This window comes from Struthio camelus, chromosome 17 (assembly GCF_040807025.1).
Source record: "Struthio camelus isolate bStrCam1 chromosome 17, bStrCam1.hap1, whole genome shotgun sequence".
NCBI lineage: Eukaryota > Metazoa > Chordata > Aves > Struthioniformes > Struthionidae > Struthio > Struthio camelus.
This window is the reverse complement of record NC_090958.1, coordinates 7209792-7229350: the sequence shown is the minus strand read 5'-3', so window position 1 is coordinate 7229350 and position 19559 is coordinate 7209792. Positions and strand designations below refer to the sequence as shown.

General features: G+C 41.9%; 1 protein-coding gene across 18 annotated transcripts in view; it reads left to right on the top strand.

Annotated features, from left to right (window-relative positions):
- Positions 1-19559, top strand: part of TAOK3 (TAO kinase 3) — a 99188-nt gene that overhangs the window by 42595 nt on the left and 37034 nt on the right. For all 18 annotated transcript variants that reach the window (XM_068911455.1, XM_068911472.1, XM_068911468.1 and 15 more), the window contains 8 exons: positions 5190-5261; positions 6641-6742; positions 7248-7293; positions 8238-8334; positions 11981-12094; positions 13173-13264; positions 16262-16355; positions 17843-17924. In XM_068911455.1, coding sequence (XP_068767556.1) covers positions 5190-5261; positions 6641-6742; positions 7248-7293; positions 8238-8334; positions 11981-12094; positions 13173-13264; positions 16262-16355; positions 17843-17924 — 699 coding nt within the window. The remainder of the gene's footprint in view (positions 1-5189; positions 5262-6640; positions 6743-7247; positions 7294-8237; positions 8335-11980; positions 12095-13172; positions 13265-16261; positions 16356-17842; positions 17925-19559) is intronic.

Below are 19559 nucleotides of genomic sequence, written 5' to 3'. Positions count from 1 at the left end.
GCAATGGTCAATAGCAGGTCAAGTTCACTAGAATTTAGATTTCTGAATTTCAGACATTGCAGAGTTTAGATTTACATCCTTTCATCTGTGACACTAGAAGATGGTGGTAGCCAGCATGAATTATTTACAGGCGCTCTAATTGAATTCACTGTTTATAGTTGTATATGGTGATGGAAGAGTTGGTGGAACTGCTGTTAAAACAGGAGAGGAGCCTGATTTACTGCCTATCTGAAATAAAACGTGTCTTTTGAAAGATAATGACGTAATTCTGCAATGTATAAGCTGGTAGTAGTGGTATCACAGAATCAGAGTGATATATAGCGTATAAGGGATTTTTTTGCCATTGGGATTGTTGGACAGATGCGTTTAGTTGTGGGTTTATTGATAGGTAAGTGAAAGTATGATATTAAAGGTACAACGTGCCTAAGAAAGCAGCAGTTGGAAATCTTATAGTACACATTGACCTACTCCGTAAGAAGAGCAAGCATTTGTTAGATGGGAGTAGGTAGGTCCTATTCAACGTGTGTCAGATCCAGGGGGAAAGCATGTGTGGCGTGCTTTAGGGCAAAGATGAAGTAGTGAGGGTGCCTCCTTTTGATTTCCCCCCATTTCTGGTGTTCAGAAATTCCTCATGCTTCCAGGGGAAGTGGATGAGGAGTGCTAGTGACCTAATACATTCAGTAGGCTTACAACTGAGATGTCACTGCAGTTAGGTAAAAGATGTTGTGATCCCCAGAGCTTCTCTTTCTCTATCCATATGCTTTTATTTAACTGGTCTGTGTTTTAAAAACACTGGAGAGTTTAGTCAGGCTGCATGTTCTTGCTGTATCCTAAAAGCTTGATGACTGCAGTCACGGTTGTAGCCATTACTATGCTACTACAATAATATAGACAGGTGCATCTCCACTTTTCCATAAGATGTCCCCACTTCTCTGCCACCGTTTCGAATTCAAGCTTTGCTTCCTGTTGCATGAAACACTTAACATGCAGCAAACTTGGGGTCACCGCTCCCGCTGTGTGCCTGCGTCGCAAGCAGGAGTTCGCCTGCTCCGCAGTTCTGGCGGCGCGGGGCCCGGGCCTCGGGGGAGCCTCCAGTTCTGCCCCGCGTTGTATCGTTAGCGCTAGAGCCTTTCCCTGCCGTGCGTGGGATGCTCTGCGACTTGGGTTTGTTTTCCCTCCTTTTAAAAAGCTTTTGTAGCCTGCCTTGTATCTTGATCCAAGTGCATCTTGGAGTGAGGTAGAGGACAAGAATAAGATCTCAGTCATGGCAAGGGTCCCCCCCCGCCCCCCCCAAACCTGACCATGATATGTGATAACATTTCTGGAGATTCCCTTTTGTAAAGAAGCTGATAAGGAGCCTTTTTCCTCTCAGGAAACTGGGGGAAGGGAAGAATATTCATACGAGTTCTTTCCTTTCTGAACTTCTAGTCCAAATAATTGCCAGTTTGGCTGATGAGCCGACTCTTCCCCCCCCCGCCCCGGCTGAGGTGCATCAGATCCTGGGACAGTCTGAAGTATGTGTGGATTTCAAAGTAAATGTCAATTTTTGAAGAGAAATTGGTTTCCCCGCTGTGCAAGGGCGGCCCCCCTGCTCTACTTGAGCTCAGTGTTCTGAAGGAAATATCAAAGGCAAGGTTTAAAAAAAAAAAAAAGTGATAATAAATTTAAGTATAAAGTCTATAAGATAAATATCCTCCAGTTTAAACCTTAGGGCTACTGACAAAAGCTGTGACAACTGTGGAAGGAATATACCTCTCTAATGAAGACAGACGAGCGGCAGTGGTGGTGAAAGGGGTTGTGTCTCAGCCTCTGGTATGACATAGCCATTCAGGAAATGGCAACTACCCGGTTAAAACCAGTAAAGGAATTGGGAGTTGTAGCTTTCAGAACCGGTGGATGATTTAGGCCGTCCCCCTCGGACGTGGTTTTCATCCTTTTTCTGAGTCAAAGACTAAGCATTGGGAAGATGACTGTTTGCTTAATACCGTGCTCTTCTCTTGATTAATTCCCTCCCCAAGAACAAACTCCTCTCTGACGTCTTCTGGCCTGGGCCTGGGAGCAGCTTGGGTCACGTGTGGCCACTTGCACGTAACTGAACGATCGATGCGGAGCGAGGACTACAACTGGGAGGAAAATAGCCAGGGAGATGAAAAAGATTTTTTGGGATAATCTTTATAACTGTAGAGCACATCTACCTACTTCTGCTGGGTGTAGTGGAGGGTGGGGGGGGGGGGTTATTTGTTTTTAAGGGATTTTTTTGTTTGTTTTTCCCCCCAAAATGGTTGTGTAGAGCTTTGTAGGTGTGTGCTTGAGCACCACTGATCAGCTGTGCTTTTGCTACCTCTATATGACCTTTTGATTTAAATTGGTACTGCCACTACTGCAAGCAGCAAATACGTTGATCTGCATCTTGTCACGGTTGTGGTGAGTTAATATGGTTGTTCTAGTATAAACCTCAATTCCAGCTCAATTTTGCAAGCTATTTTGTTTTCTTGCATATTGTCAAGGCTTGGCAAGATAATTTGAAATTTCTTTTCTTGGCTTAAAGAAGTGATATGTTGTATATCAGAAGGCTGAGAAGTTCATTATTCGTTACATGGTTTTTAAATTAAATGCTGACTAGATAAATTTTGTACTTGTTTGCAAAAGCATAGATTCATCAAAAATAATCACCTAGTTAGATTTACGTTGGGTTTGGAAAAGTGATCAAGCAAATGAGCACGTTTTCCTTGCAAGAACTCCTTTATTTACACTGTTCTCATCTTCTGCCAAGCTTTTCACTAAAGATCTGCAAGTGTGGCCAAAACCACTTCAGCATATGGATATTTCTGTGCAGCTCTTTAATTTCAGCCAGGAGGATCCCAAGCGCTTGGTGCAGCAAGAACTTCACCCCCGGCTCCGGGAGACCGTGGCCCCCGTTTCACCAAAACCCTGTAGCAGGAATGAGAGAACTGCTTACGTTCCTGTGAAGACATTCGGAGTTACTGTGACAGACAAACGCTTGGAAACTTGTTTAGGACACCAGCCTCAACTCTCCTATTGGAGTAAAATACTCTCGAGGCCCTTTATGTGCCGAATCGGAACGATGAGTGGTTCGGAAGGGTTTTGTCTTATCCAAGAGCTATTTGTTTTCAGCTTTGTGTAGCTCAGGTGATGAGGAACGAGCGCTGTGAAGAGCAGAGCGCGATTGTCATCTTGCACAGCGTCAAGCTGTTGCCTTAGTGTGTTAATATTAACTTCCTTGAGGCCAGTGCTTTTCAGGTTCACCCAGCACCATTTTCTTTGAAGTCACTGTAAGCATCGTGAAATATGTCTGGTAAATACTCGAGAGTGTAGTGCCCATCCTCTCGAACAATCGAAATACAGGATTTACTTCATGTAGCTTCTATTGTATTCTGAGCTTTAACTGTCACTAATCTTTGTCCTGAAAATTGCCAATGGTTGGAGGTACTGAGGTTTCAACGACTCTTTTAAAACTAAAATATTCGCGTCGTCTGTCCTTGACAGACAGAAACGAAGATGGTGCCAGTCCAGGCAAGTAGATCTCTTTCTAAAACTGAATTCTTGGCTTCTGGTTGACCATCCCTGTGCTATACAGGCTTCAGAAAAGTACGGTTTTGCTGACTGAATAATATTTGATGTACAACTGGCGCCTGGTGGTTGCGATAATAAAAGGTTAAGTGTGTAGCTGATCTGCAACGCAGAATCTGTCAATGTCTCCTTTCTTACTTTTGAAACAACTTTTTAAATTTACAGTCTGATGCAAGACAGGTAGTGCTGCTCAGTGTTTTCCTGAGCCTGCTAGTGCTGCCAGGGTATGAGATTGCAGCAGTAAGGATCACCTGGAGGTCAGGGGTGCTTGTTTTCTAGGTTCCGTTCCCCAAAAATACCAAGCATCGTCTCTTGGCCTAACTCCTTCCGACGTTCTAACGTTCTCTCCAATGGCGAAAGCAAAAATAAAAAGAGCAGGGTATTCCATTTCAAAGACAGAAATGGTGACTAGTGGTGTGGAAATAAACTTGAGTCTTGCTGTGGGGGTCAGCACTTGTGCGAGACATTGCTACTTCCGTGACTTCTCCTAGAAGAAAGGTTTTTGAGATAGCAGTACTTTCCATCTTACTCATTTTCGGAACCAAAATTACGTGGGTTTTTTTATTATTATTCTCGTTTTTATTACTACAACAATGTTTCTAAATCACATAGACTTTGTCCAAAGCTGGTGCAATTAAAATCATGATACAGCCCTTGCCTTTACTTTGGAAATACACCAACCAAGGAATTTGGTAATCCTTTCGAGGGAAAGGAGTAACGCTCAACAAAGCAAAAATGCCTTCGTTGTCATGCTGGAGCCCTTATGCGTGTAGCTGGTTAGTCGCCGCTCAGTGCAGCGTTTTAATTACACGAGGGCAGATTAGTAAGCCCACTGCGACATTTAGAAAGTCAGATTTGCAGCATGATAAATACGACAAAAGATCCAAATCTTTAGGTGAAACTTTTTCATTGCCCGAAGGACAAGGCTGTTAGTATTTAGGCAATATGCATTTTGCTTTGCCAAGGTGTTGTGTAGTCCTTTATGGTTGTAAAGACACGTTCTTTGTTGTAGCTGTGTCAGTAACCTAAATTTATTTTGGTTTATTGGGTCAAACAGAACATACGCTGATTGTTTTTTTTGTGAATGTAGAAATGATGTTTTCATTTTGCTATGCACAGAACCCAGAAAAGAGGGCATTATTCTAAAATGAAAGAATTTACAGCGAGAGGAAGGTTGCTGTTTTTTAAATGGAGATAAATTCCAAAATGAAGTGCCATCTTGAAACATAAAACACAAAGAGTTGTTTGAGAATATCAGTGCCTTATACTTTTTTGGATGAAGTTAGAGATGTTCATACGTTTCTTCATTTGTTTCCTCGGCAAGTGCTTTTCTAAAGATTTTTCTAAAACTGCTGTTACTGCAATTCCAATAAGGCTGTGTTCTCACAAGGTGCGTTACCGGACCTTGGTTTGTGCATCAGTAGAGAGGTAGCAAGTGAAGGTGTATAAAGGTTGAGGGAGGGTCAGTGGATGTGGACACATGGATAAAGTTAGAGGGTGGTCATGATTGTTTGGTAAATCAGTTGACTCCATGGGGAGGGGAAAAAGAAAATGAAAGGGTTTTTTTTTTTCCCAATTTATTTCTTTCTCTTCTCCAGGCTACAAATTCCCACACTAATGAGGTGGTGGCAGTCAAGAAAATGTCCTACAGTGGGAAGCAAACAAACGAGGTAAGATGAATAAAGCCAGTTGTGCATGCAGAAGCTGTTGCAACCGTAATGTAAATCTGAACAGCGAAATTAACTGGATGTTTTATCTGATGTTAGCAAGCGTGCTTTGTAATGCTGCAGTTGTTACTCACTCCCATAGGAAGCATGAGGAGTTGTAAAAGGAAGATGAGTTTATGCAAATACTGACAAATAGTTTCAGTTTAAGGCAGTGCACGGGAATTCAGGGTGCTCCTAGGATGGTTATTTCAGTAATGGGCGCACTGAGAGCGCACTGGCTGTCGGAGCCACAACCACAACTCTTTGAGGTCTCAACTCGTTTTGATTAGCAGGTAGGCCTGCAATGGAGAATGTGTTTGAGTGTTTGAATCAAGCATCCTTCTTTGCTACTTTTTTCCTTGCTTACCCGTTGGTCTCTCACATAAGCTGTCTGTAACTGTTACAGTGATCTTCCAAATTTCAGTGGCCTTGTGTAGCGTTACTGGAGGGAGCAAACAGCTAGCTGCTACTATCTGCGTTTCAACGCATACGGTAGTCATTGTTGTCTGCTCTGGCGTAGAGGGGTTTGTTACTAGGTTTGAGACCCCTAGGTAGTTCATTACACAAAACAGTAGCAGTGCTTTTAAGTAAAATGTATGCAGATAAAATGATACAAGTATATTTGCAAGCCCTCAAGCTAACTGTTTCTTTAGGATCTTAGTGCAATAGGGATCTAGACAACTGCAGCAGAGTTGGGCTCTGGAAACTGCTGTTTCACAGGCAAGATTATACATGTGATTCTGCAGTACAGAGAGGGAATAATAAAATCAACCAAGACCTGTTTGTCTCTGGGAAGAGATATAAGTACACTTAGCTATTACCACCTAGCTGCTGAATAACAGCATGGTTTATTTTGACCGATTAAATTAAAATTCATTGGATCAACTTTCTCTTCACAACTGGCATTACTCGAATGTAGGTGATCTCAAAAATAACATTAAGAGGAAGCCCTGTGTCTGGAGCTCTTCTTGCTCCCATGAGGTTAGCCAGCTTTGACCTGGGGAAGAAGCTAGCCTGAAGTGGGCAAAACAATTGATAGAAGCCCGATCCCACTTCCTAACGTCAAACCCTTAGTTCTTCCGATACAATTGGAATATCTGTGCACGATCAGTATATAACGGAGGAAGAATCTTGCACGTCTTGGTCTTGCAGCTAAGGTGTGTTTGCATTATTAATGTGGAAACAGAAAAAGGGTAGGACATACTACTCCTCTCTGGTCTTCCCATTGTAAAATTGCCTTAAGGTTATTTTTTCAGAACGTACTACGGTGCGGGATGTATGAGAAAGCATGAAAGGATTAAACTGATAAATGATTTACATCTTCTGCTTTCTTTTTTTAACAGAAATGGCAAGATATCATCAAAGAAGTCAAGTTTCTACAACAGCTGAAGCACCCCAACACCATAGAGTATAAGGGCTGCTACCTGAAAGAGCATACTGCGTGGGTGAGTGAAAGTGGCCTGGCATTTAGAGGTCTTACTGAGCACAGAACTTACTGTAGAACAACCAAATATTCAATACGCGGGGTCTTTACGTGCCGCGGTATTCATCTCATGCTGCTTGTAGTCCCTTTCACCTGAAGAAGTTTCCAAGTAATTCAGAGAGAATGGAAGTTTGGGGCATTGGAACAAATGCCTACCTCTCTGAGGCAGGCCTCTGTTTTCATGCAGATTAAACAAGGCTTCTGGCCTTCCTCCGGGACGTCCTTTACAGCAGCTCACCACAAATTCTCAGTGCCTAAACTTTCTTTGCAGAATGTAGGATGCCGTGCTTTTGCCTGGAATTTGTTAGAGCACCTTATTTTAGTCGTCATTTATTGTATTTTTTGCAGCTTTAGTTTTTCTTTGCCTCTACTGTTTCTCAGCTATCCAAGTAGTAACTGTTGGTGGGACAGTATCTACAGTTTCTACCTTATTGTTTAAAAGCATGTTTTTTTTTTTTTTCTTGCAGTTGGTTATGGAGTACTGTTTAGGTTCAGCTTCTGATTTGCTAGAGGGTAAGTTTTATATAGTATTTGGTTTTCTTTTGGTTAGTGCCCCTTTTGGAGTATGGTGGGAGGCTGTTTTCTCTTAGAGGGTGGTATTTTGCAAATGATGGAGGCAGTCTGTCTATACTTCTTCATTCTGTACCTAGAATGCCCGTGTTTGGGATGTGGAGGGTAGGCCAGTGCCACGTACAGTTGGCATGCACGTTTATATCTTGTAAAATGAAGGTATAAATGTATACAGCTATGTTCCTGTAGTTTGCACCTCCTCGATAACTAAGGAGACTGCCGGTTATCTGGATATCCATAGTAAGAACACACAAAGACCATTCTTGTCCTTACCTTGCAGTTTGTAGGAATAATTACAGATGGTTTTAAAGACAGGAGACTAACGTGACCTCAAAATAAAAACCACAGGGCCTACAGAGGAGTAGAGAATCTAAGCTATAGTTTACTAAAACTAATACTCCTTATAGGCTGTATTTTTTGTATTTAAGATACCTCAGCCAAAGGCACATACTGGTGATGTTTAGGGATCTGTGGAATGTGCTTTGCGGCATCTCTTTTGTAGCTGGTATTCCTCATTCTCCTCTTTCTTTGCTATATGAAGAAGGTGGGGAAACTTTCCTTGCTGAGGGCCAAACAAGTGTTTCAAATGTATTTGTCAAGCTCTGCTCAAACATATCTCTTGATGTTAGCAGTAACTGTTGGCCTTAACAGTAAGATTTAAAAAAAAAAAAAAAAAAAAAGTGGTCGTAGCCGATGTGAGACGTGCCCAGGCTGTACACGCGCTCTAAGCTGCCAGTGGCCACCAGGGCCACAGGGAATTAGGATGCCAGAGAAGGCATTCACGTCACGGCTTGCAAAGTCGGTGGGGTCCCTTGCCTTTAAAAACACTTGCTCAGGAGCAGGTCACGCTTACCCTCTCGTGGCTTTTCTTGAATTCTTTCCCGCAGTTCACAAGAAACCGCTTCAGGAGGTGGAGATCGCTGCCATTACCCACGGTGCCTTGCAGGGGCTGGCCTACCTGCACTCTCACTCGAAGATACATAGGTAAGGCGAGCGTGCAGTGCTGCTGCGCCTCCTCGCTTCTCCCGCTGCCGTCAGGCTTGAATATCGCTTCACTGTGTTTGAGCAGCTCTGATGAAGGCTTCTCTAGCAAAATTTTCTCTAGTGGGCTGGTCAGTACTCCTAACGCCAGGCTAGATTTATAAATAAAAGCAGTTGGCTGTTAGGGGATGCATTCCTTTTGCTGGAATACTGTAGTGCAAGGACAGTCCAGTGCCGAGTTCTCTTCCATCTTAGCAGTTTTTCTCCTCGAATCCCGGTAGCGAAGGATACACCTGAATGCTAGTAGTAAACACTAACAAGGAAATACTCGCCCTAAAACTGCCAAGTAAAGTGGAGGGGTAGAGCCAGATTATTGTTAAGACTAGAAATTTTTTATTTTTCTTACATATAAGCAGACCTTTACGCTTCCAGAAATCAGCTGATGAAAGCATAGGTCAAGGGGAAACCTACTTATAGCAGTTCTGAGTTTGACTTGCTTGTCAGTAACGTTACGTGTTCTCATTTTACATTTTTGTCTTATTTTGGGGGACTATTGATATTTTATGTCAGGGACTTGCTATGGAAAGGGTGAGAGGTAGATTAGTATAATGTAAGTGAGGACTCATCAGAATGGGGCAGTGTGAGACTAACTTATAGGGCTAAAAGCTTCTTTGTAGTCTGCTGGCAAGCTTTAGACAGAAAATTAGTTTATTTGAGGCTGAGACAGTGAGGTGTTTTTTCCAGAGACAGGAATTATTTGTCACTTATTTAAAATTACCACTTAGGGAGTATCTACATCAGGATATTAAAAGAGATTTAAGTAAAATGTTAATTTAAACCAGAGTGCCAATTTATGAAAGTAAATCAAAACAATTTAGGATCGACCCTTTGCATGTTTGCTCTTATCTGAGCATAAATACACCTTTTATGAAATTTACACACTTTCAAAGTTCGGTATATTCTTATTTATAGTAAATGACTCTCTATATGGACACAATTGAGTATCAGTTTTTCTTGATAAGGCTTAGGGATTTCCGACGTGGTGCGATGAGTGTGTTGTGAATTCAGCAGCTCGCGCGGGGAATACCAGCTGCTTGGCGTGAGCGCTCCTTCAGCGTGTTCTTGCTGCGTACAAAGAGCAAAGCCCGTTCTTTCTTTCAAGTTGGAAAAAGTTCCTGCACTGTTGCAGCCTGCTACAAGTGATGATAAAGAGTCAGTGCTAGATAAGTAGCACACAGGTCTCATATCCAGCTGATTTTCTTCTGTGGGATATTCTGCCTCTTAACTTCTCAGGTGGGAAGGCAAGTCTTCTCTCTCAGAAGAGAACTGTTAAGAAAATTCTGATTATTTTTTTTTATCTAGTAGTGAGGCGCACCGCGCTGCCGTGCCCAGCTGCAGGGGAACTGTGTGCTGGGAGGAAAACGCCGTGCTCTCCTCCTCTATGGCAAGTTCCACTAGCTCTGAGAAAAGTAAAGCAAATGAATGAGTAAAAAGGACCAAAGCTGGCAGCTGGGATAGTTTTGGTTTCCCTGCCCTGCAGCAAGGAAAGCAAAATGAGTGTGACCTGGAATGGAGGGACACCTTGTGGAGATGCAGGAAAAAAGCAAGTCTAATCTTGCATCCTGAGCTGCTCTCTCCTGCTGCTAGCAGTTAGTCGACTTGCTTACTAATGTCTCTACATGGGATGGCAAAGGATGAGATTATTTTCTGTTAAATTGCAGGTACAAGGTAAACTTAAGCTAGCAAATATATTTGCTTATACCTAAGGTTTTTGCAGGTATGTCTGTAATCAATTCGATGCCTGTGGTGCTTGAGGCAGCGCCTCTTTACCTGAATGGAAGGTTTTCTTTGGGGCTGCCTTAGATTCGGGAGTGCCTGCTGAATTCTTTATTATTGTTGTGAAGTGAAGATAGCACTGGAGACAACTGAGGACAACCCAGACTTTTGAGGTGTTCATTCTTGCACTTACAAGACATCTAGTACCAGTCTTCCTGCAAAAGTGGCAGATGCATAGACCAAAAGCATCACGCTACATCAGGGCATGCTTCTGAGGAGTACGTGTGTGCAAAAAATTCTCTGGAAAATTACTGTAATGTTAGTTTTGAAGCAGTCGTGCCCTGGGAATGGGGGAATATACGTTCGGACTCCAGCACCGCTGCTGAAGTGTTTTAAGTTAATTCCTGTCTCTGTGGCCCTGGTTGTCCCAACCTTGCCTCTTCTATATGCTGCCCTTTGGAGAGAAAGGTATCTCACCAGTGCTTGTATCATGCTAAGTTTAGAGAGTCTTTCAATTTGCCTGGTCCTCTGGGTCTGCAGTGATACTCGATCAGTATTTGATGCACAAATTACTATGCTTCAAATGCTGTACGGTAATTCAGTGTATGCTCTTACTCTGCAGCAAATACAAGGTACCTTTCTTTCCCCTCCCGTTTATCTGATTAGCTTGCTTTTCCACAGGGTCAGGCTATGCGTATGTTTGGTAATGCACAGTAGCTTGTTTGTGTTGGAGGTCTGCTGCTATTGATCAGAGCTTTTTGATGTTGGACTTATAGTTGGTCACCAGATAAGAAAAGCTGATCTCTTTTTTTTGTGTTCTTTTTCTCTCTCTTTCTCTCTTTCTATATAAATATATATACATTTTATATATTTTTTTAAAATTTATATAAATTAGCATTTCATGTTTTTCCGTGTGTGTGTGTGTGTGTGTATATATATATATAACACATACACACTTTTTTTATTAAACTAGAAAGCCATTATAAATTGTATGGTGTTAGCAGCCTGGCTAAGCAGGGATCCCTTACACTCATTCCGTTTATATTGAAGGCCTACTTTTGCAAAAGCAAATATCTAAGATGCTGCCATGTAAAGGCATCCCTAGTATACTATTTTCTCTGTGTTATCAAAGTGCTGTCTCAGGGTTTTAGGGAACCTGAATATATGGTGACTTTCAGGGAGCAATGTGTAAGTAGACTGAATTTCTTAAAGCAGTCCTTCTGTTTTTATATCAGAAGGGATGGAAGAAAAAAGATATTTCAGTTAGACAAGTGTGCAGAAGCCCTGGGGATTAAAAGGTGCTTAGATTAATTCGTTTCTACCTCTGAATAGGCCCTTTACTAAGTGTCTTGAAATATATGTAATTGGTTTAACCTTTGTCAGCATTTCACGGGCAGTTAATTTGAATGTAACTCACTTCTGGCTGGAATTCAGGAAATTTACAGTTCAGAGGTGTTGAATGTATATTGTGCCTGTCATGTTGCAGTGGCTTCGTTATCATTAATCTCTTAAATGTATATGTTATCTGAGAGTTGTATGAAGGATAAGATAAGGGAGCCTAGGGCATTTCAATGATGACTGGTATTATTTAAGGTGTCAGATCTGCATGTTTGAATGCATCGCTCCCGGATCTCAGTTTGGGGCCTCAATCTTGCAGCCATGGCTCATGTCCTCCTCTTCCCCCTACCCCTACTTTCTTTGAGTCCAGTCAGGTTTCCATCCCCCAAAAAAACACGTACTTGGTCTCTCTACCTTAATACTAGATTTCTGAAAGTTCTCCATTTTTCTTGAATGTTTGAGAACAAGTTAATGGACTGTTTGTACATTTTGCAAGTTCTTCTGTTGTAACCAGAAATGTACTTTTCTTTTAAAGGGATATTAAAGCTGGAAATATTCTTCTAACAGAACCGGGTCAAGTGAAACTAGCTGATTTTGGGTCTGCCTCTATAGTCTGCCCTGCCAATTCTTTTGTGGGGACACCTTACTGGTGAGTAAAGCATGGGATGCTTCAGTCCTTGATGGGACTGCTCTCTCTCAGTTCTGGCGTTTCATAAACTGAAAATAATATCTGACGTTAAAAAAAAAAAAAATCTTACTACTTAGCCAGGTAATTCTTTAAAACTTCCACATCCAGCTCTTCAGCAGGCATGTTCTTCCTCAGTGCCCATGAGTAGAGGTAGGCTTTGCAGCAGTTTGAAATGGCACCAGTAAATGTTTTGACTGCTGTAATGCCATTGGCTTAAAAATTACTGGCATTTGCCATTGATACTGGAACTAAGGCAAGCCCATTAAGAAAGGGAAACTTGTTAACCTGGCTGTGTAGCCTGGAAGATATACAGCTACGTAGATTCTGTTTTGAAGAAACTCTGTTGCTTGGCATTCCTAACATAGTGGCCCAGCATAGCTTTACACTCCATTTATTTTGTGGCAGACGCCCCAGGCATTGATGGGAGGTCACCTATCGCCCAGCCTCTGAACAAGTCCTTTTGGCAGGAAGCCTGCTCCATCTTTGAAGAACCAAAAGTTAAGAGGCTGAATTCTTGCAGGCGGGTCCACTGCTTTTTTCCCCTGCTCATCCCTTAATCCTGGACTGCTGTATTTCCCCACTGTTCCAGATTTCCCTGTTCCTTCCATAGCTGCATTCACAGGCTGCACATACCTGCTGGGAAACTCTCCTGGTGTGCCAATGGAAAACCCACCGTCTCTGGTGAGAGTAAAAGTGATGCCTGTAGGACTCCCTCAGCTCATGCTGGCTGCCTGCAGGTGCAATGCCTTTGAGATTGAGATTGGTGTGGGTCTCCCATTTGCCAGCATGTTGTGCTAACAGCAAGAGGATCAGGTTGGCCTCTTATTTACTTTCCTTTCTTAAAAACGCCTCTTGGAAGTTGCTAGTGCAGGCAAGCACTGTTTTATTTCAGCATGGCTTTACTCAGCTCCATGCTGACTCTTTTAAGTTCTGGTCCCCTGCGCTGCTGAAGATAACGAAGCCGCCTCATTTTATCCTGTGTGCTGGGAATTCCAGTTTGTATCCCCCTAATCTGCATGCTTTGCACTGTGGTTGGTAGGATGGCGCCAGAGGTGATCCTTGCTATGGACGAAGGACAGTATGATGGAAAGGTGGATGTCTGGTCTCTCGGGATCACATGTATTGAGTTAGGTGAGTAAATTCTTGGCAGCTGAGGTGAATAATTATCTATCTACTGACTTTATTAGAAAGTCCTGAAAAAAACGGAAAGATTCTCATTGCTTTTAAGTTTCTTCTTTAAAAAGCCTGACTTGGAAAAGACTGATGGTAGAGTTGAATCTTTGGCTCACTGGCAGATCAAGAGCAAGCCATTAATGCTGTTGTGCTTAATACTAATCTAGTGTGCTCAGTTATTCCCTCAGCACCTAAAGGGTTGTAGTCTCATATTTTATCTTTTAGATAAAGTTTTCTTCTGAGCAGTTCGTTGATTGCTTGCGGAACAGGATGCATTGAAGTTGCCAGATAATATATTTTGTCTCTTCTGCATAAGAGGTCCTCAAAAAAGAGGCAGACTACATTTTGCAGTCCTGTTCTGCAAATATGAACCCCTTAATAGAATCTCTTGAACTTGTCTCTTAGATTCCAAAGCAATGCTTGCATTGCTAGACTTGAGAAGCAGGACTTTTGTGCCTATGGAGATTGGGCCCCCTGTATGACAAATATTTGTATTTATTGGAGACTTTATAGAACTAAGCACTGTCTGTGCCCATGTAGCTGTTAGAATTTCATACTTGAACCTGGCATGAATTATCTGTGTCACGTCCTAAGCATATCCTCAAAGATGTGATCAATTCTAGGAAACACATTGTGATCTGTGGTTGGCAAACATGTCTGTCACTTCCCTGTGCCCATTTAGCATGTTAGGGAAAGCTTCAAGCTGAAAATACCACCTGTTTTATCCAGAGTCCCTTCTACATATAGTAATACTGAATTTGCAAACTTGAGACAGTGTCAAGAATGGCAGCAGTAATGTTTTACGTCCATATTGCTGCATCTTAATCAAAGAATAGTTCTTATAGACGGAAGATGGAGGATACTTAAATTCATACACTCATGAAATGCTGGTAGGGGAAGATGCGGAAGACTTCGGGCAAAAATCTTTTGTCTGAGAGGGGTTAGCGCACCTTGCCTGAGGAAAAAAAAAATATATAGGGCCAATCATAAGCAAAACTGCAGAAATCCTGCATGAAATGAACTTACTTTTTCAAGTTTCCTGTATTTCTAATGGGGTCTTGGGAACGTCTTGTCTCTTTCGACTGGATATGGTTTGTCCCCTGCAATTCTACTGTAGAAAAAGTGCTGCTACTTCTATGCTCCCTTCCAGAGAGAGGGAAACTACTGTTTGTAGTCTGTATTTTTACAAGTTGAGTTTTGAGAAAACTTTATTGGAACAACTACTGCACCAAGGGAATTGGTGTCCTAAAAAAGCATGTGTTAGAAAGGACCTACGTTTAACTTTCAATTCTTCTTACTTCCCAACTCTCTGAAACAAACAAAAATCTTCAACCTCAGCTGAAAGTTTGTGACGTGAATCAACGTGGACAGGTTCTTTACATGAGAAGAAAAGGGTTTACACTGCAAAGGGCAAATGATACGCATCCACACTACCTGAAGCAGATGTAGATGTGATAGCAGGTATACAGAGCAGCTGTTTGCACTTTAAGTTTGAATATTGACATTGCATGTGCTGAGTAGATTATTTTCAAAAATAGTCTTGATATGGATTATGCTTAAAAGCAGTACATCAGAAATTCATTGTGAGGGCAAGTTCAAAGAAAGTTATTTCTGAAAATGTTTAGCCAGCAGCAGTATAAATGGGTTAGGAAAGAGGAGGGGGAGGAGATGTTAACCCCAGCATGGAGACAGTAATGGTTTCTTTCTCGTCTTCCCTGACAGCTGGTCCCTTCTAGTGTTATGTTTCACGTGCCAGGGCTAATGCCTTGCTGATACAGTCTGTATTTTGATATAAAGAATGCAAAATCAGCAGTTCAAGGCTCATTCTTCAGCCTGGCCACTGATTTTTATGAAGCATTTAGGCAGGTTATATGGCTTTTTGAGGAGTAAATCACAGTGGTAGAATAGGTATTAGGCTACCTACGTAGCCGTTGAGCCTTAATATTAAAATCTCCATGGAGCTTTTCATTCAAAAATATCAAAGCCCTATTACATAGTTGAAGTTGAAGGGTTTGCTTTTTTTTTGGTTAATGTTATGAACTGAAGAGGTACTATACTTTTTATTTAACTTTGAGCTTTGTCCTTGCATGATTCCTCATCTGAACATGGGATCAGGGTAGCAGTGGGAGGGTATCTCTTGATGAGCACTACTTGGCTTTCTTTGAATGCTGATGTCTTAATTTCCCATGTAGCTGAAAGTGCATAGGAAGAAATGCTGTGGTTTGTATGCATGCTGCATGTCAAGGACAAGTGGTTGCTCTGACCTGACCTGACATGAACTTAATCCTGGCTTCATTGATTGATTGGCATGATAGGCCTTAGGTGGAGGTGAAAACTAACCTTTCTTGGTTTCTATGCAAAATCTGTTGCACTCCTGAAAGATCAGGGGCTGTTAGGTAGGTGCCCTCTCAGAAGTGTAAGGACTAGGAAGAACTTCTCTTACGGGGAGTTGAAGACACATGAGGCAAGTGAATTTGGTAGGCACACTGCCCCACTTCTGCAAGTGTTTGCCAGTGACAAATGAAATAAGCAACTTCTCTTTCCCCTTAACTACAGATGCTATGTCAGCGCATCAAAGATCTTCAGGGACTGATGCATAAATTTCCTGGCCCTGACATGTTGTATGTCGGAGCTCTGTTAAGTCAGCTTCTGCTGAATTGACCATAGCAGGTCAGGTATAAAACATTGTAGTTAATGTAAAACTTACTGGAAACTTTTCTTCATGATTTGCATCCTCTTCTCTTCGGATCTCTTCATCCCCTCTTCAGGTGAATCACAGCTTTCCTTGAGTGGCTGTCCTGAACTAACCTAGAAGATTAAAATAATTGACTTAAACGTGATGACGACAATAATGAGCTATTGATTTAACAGTGACACCCTGCTCATTCTTCCATATCTTTCTCCCTTTCTTTCCAGACTGCCTTATCACACCTTTCTCTTCTCTTCTCTTTCTAGCTGAAAGGAAGCCTCCACTTTTCAACATGAATGCAATGAGTGCCTTATATCACATAGCCCAGAATGATTCCCCTACGTTACAGTCAAATGAATGGTAAGAGAGCTATTACCAGGTTTTTTGTTTTGTTTCCCTGGAAATCCTCTATGACACTCTTTGCATGGTTAAAATCTGACAAGAAAAGTGTTTGTTGCAGTGTAGCAATTTGACTGTGTGTTCCTGAATAACGCTCCCATGTAGGCAGGCTCAATTTTGACCTTCTGTCACTTTGGCTGTACTACAATTTAAGTGTGTGGAGGTGTTAATTATGGGGCTGTAGGTGCTGTAGGAATTAAAATGTTCTTGGATGCATTAAGCCAGCCTTAGCTCAGCACCAGCAAAGTTTCCAGCTGCAAAAGATCCCTGACAGAAGAATTGTTAGCTTTATAGTGCAGCTGAAACGTGGAGGAGGGGAGGAGAGATGTACGTAGAATAGAGGTAATTAATTTTGTTCAGTGAGTGACTTTTAAAGGAGCTCTTTCAAATGTCATCCGAGCTCTGTGGCTGCTCAATACTGCCCATGCTACAAGCTTGTGTTCCAGAATCCAAGCTTTGACGTAAGAATGTCTTGTTGTTTTCTGGGAGCAAAGGGATTACCCCACTGCCTGGTCTCTTTACCTAAAAGTAGAACGTAGCTATTGAGTGACACTTGTCAGGGTCTGTAGACAGCTTGAAGCAACAGTTCCTGGAGAGGTGTGAAGTTCCCCCAGTTATGCTGTTAGGCATTGAAGTAACATCATTAACTGTTTCATTGCTAATCATTTTATCAAAATCACTCCGCTTTAATTTCCTGATTTCATCATCTGTCTGTTTTGTCCATTTTTCAAGACTCCAAGAACCTAGTCTCTTACCTGCACACCTATTCCCAGGTCCTTTCTGGACTGAATTGGCAATGCAGAGCGTAAGCAACTTGTGAATACAGGATAAGAATCGGTATTTGTGGTCGCAAGCGGTTTGGCTATAGCCACTTGTTTGCTTGCTGTGGCTTTTAGAGCCTAAGGAGTACGCTATGAGCGTGTTAATGCTGCTTTTGGGTTTCATGGGCACCTAGAAGATCTCTTTTCTTTGTTAGGTTATGATAAGCATGCATATAGCCTAAAGTTTCCTTGAACTGTGCATGTGCCAAGGCACTTTATACCAAGTCAGTGTTAGAAATGGTGCGAAGTCTCTAGAGAGTGGAGAAGTCACTTCATTCATCAGCTAACTTAATGAGCGCACTTCTGGAGTTGCTGCTAGTTTTAAGTAGTTGAAGTAGGGCTGAAAATATCTTGTTGGCTGGTAAACACAGTTTTTGTTTGGTTTTTACTTCGTGTTGGTGATAATTGCGTGTCCATGTTTGTTTTGACAAGTCTTTAACTGTTGTAAGAACCAGTGGGATCAACTTACTCTACTTGGAACTGGGAAAAGTCCAGCTAATTTTTGTGCCCTAGAACTTAAGAACGAATAAGTCAAAGCTTTTCTTTCACTCTATGCAAATGAGTTTGTATATTTTTCCAGATCCTGAGCTTATTTTTTCATTTAGAACTGTTTTTTTTAATTTACAGGTCGGACTCCTTTAGGGGATTTGTTGATTACTGCTTGCAGAAAATACCTCAGGAAAGGCCATCATCAACAGATCTATTGCGGGTAATTTTTCAAATCTGTTTCAGAAATTTGGGAAAATGAGACTTACTGAGACTAAGTTATATCACCACAAAGCTGTATCAAGGAGAGAGCGAGTTACTTAGCACAATCTGTAGTGCTGGAAAAGGTTTTGGTATCTTCCAGCGTGTCCGTAGGAAAGAGTTAAGCAGAGGTGAGGTGCTACAGGGTAGAGACCATAAAGACCTTGTGGGTTAGCTTCACGGAGGAACACTTACCTCTTTCTTTTGTCACCTGACGTGTATGAACTTTTCCAAGCTGACTTACAGAAGTCATAACCGTTTTCCATAGAAAGGACAGACTCTGCTTGCCTACCCCGAGATAATTCTAATGGAGGTGAACAAAATATTTGCCCTTTCCAAAAAATTGTTGGTTTTCCTCTCATCGGCATCATTTTTTTGGATCTTCTTAAAGTAACTTCAAAATTTTGCCGGAACTAATAAATGAATGTATTCAGATTTGTCTTGTTACTGGCCACCACAGTACTAATTGACCGTAATTTGAATTTGGAATGTTCTTTACACCTGGTGGAATAAGACTGCATTTTAAACAGTGTATTCGACCCAGCTGTGAACTGAAAAGTTTGCATAAGCCTTGTGCTTGTCCTTTGTGCACGACTGCATTTCAGTCTCTCCCTAAGGGCTGAGAATTTGTTACCTTTTTCCCTGATGCACCTTCCTAAAATATCACTTCAAACATCTAAGACTGAGCATGACTGTTCTACCACATCAGTCTTTCCTTAAGACTTCTGTGGCCTTCAAGCTGAAGTTTGTGAGCCTTGGCAGCATTACTTGAACTATTGGAGAATTTAAGGCCGTTTACCTTTTTTTCCTGACTTTGTCAGTTAAAATTCTCTTTACAACACGATGCTCAAGAGTCAAACTACTGAAGGGGAGGCTATGAGGTAAAATGGTTATATTGTTGAGGATTATTTGGGGAGCGGCGCAGCACCCTGCTCCTCTCGCACCCCAGAATTTTGTAGAGGTTACATTTGAATTAGAGGACTTGAAAGCCTCATGGCACAGTAGCGTTAGTAGCAGATTTTTTAGCTGAAGGAAGAACGTGTCAGCAGGAGAGGGATAAAAGGATTTAATCTTGATTTTTCAGGGCAGTGCTGGACGTAGTTTAACTGAGAGTGTTATCAAGGACAAACAGGTCCAGAACTGGGTTAGTTAAATCTGTGCTGCAGGCATGAATTCCAAGGAGTAGTTCTCTGTGTAGACTAGACTTAGGAGTATGTTCCCTGAGGGGCTAATGAAGAAGGAATTTTCACAAGCCTCCTGCTCTACAGCGGTCTCAGTAGGATGCCCAGAGTTGTGAGCACGCCGCATTGTGCGGTCTCTGAAAGAGCAGAGGGAAACGAGGGAGGAAACTAGGGACTTGCCCTATTCCCTCTCCAGACAGAAAAAGCAGAAGTAGCTGTAACTTGGTGTAGAATGTCACAAAACAAAGACCACTTTTGGAGCATTTGCGCATTTCTCTGTAAAGCGGCGTAACTGTTAACTTGCTGATGCACCTTCATTGTTCTGCTCACCTTCTTCAGTAAAGAAAAAAGTTATTTTTCTGTTGTGTAGTAGGCCGTGTTTGTTACTAAGTTTATGTGTGGTTTCAGTGAAGATT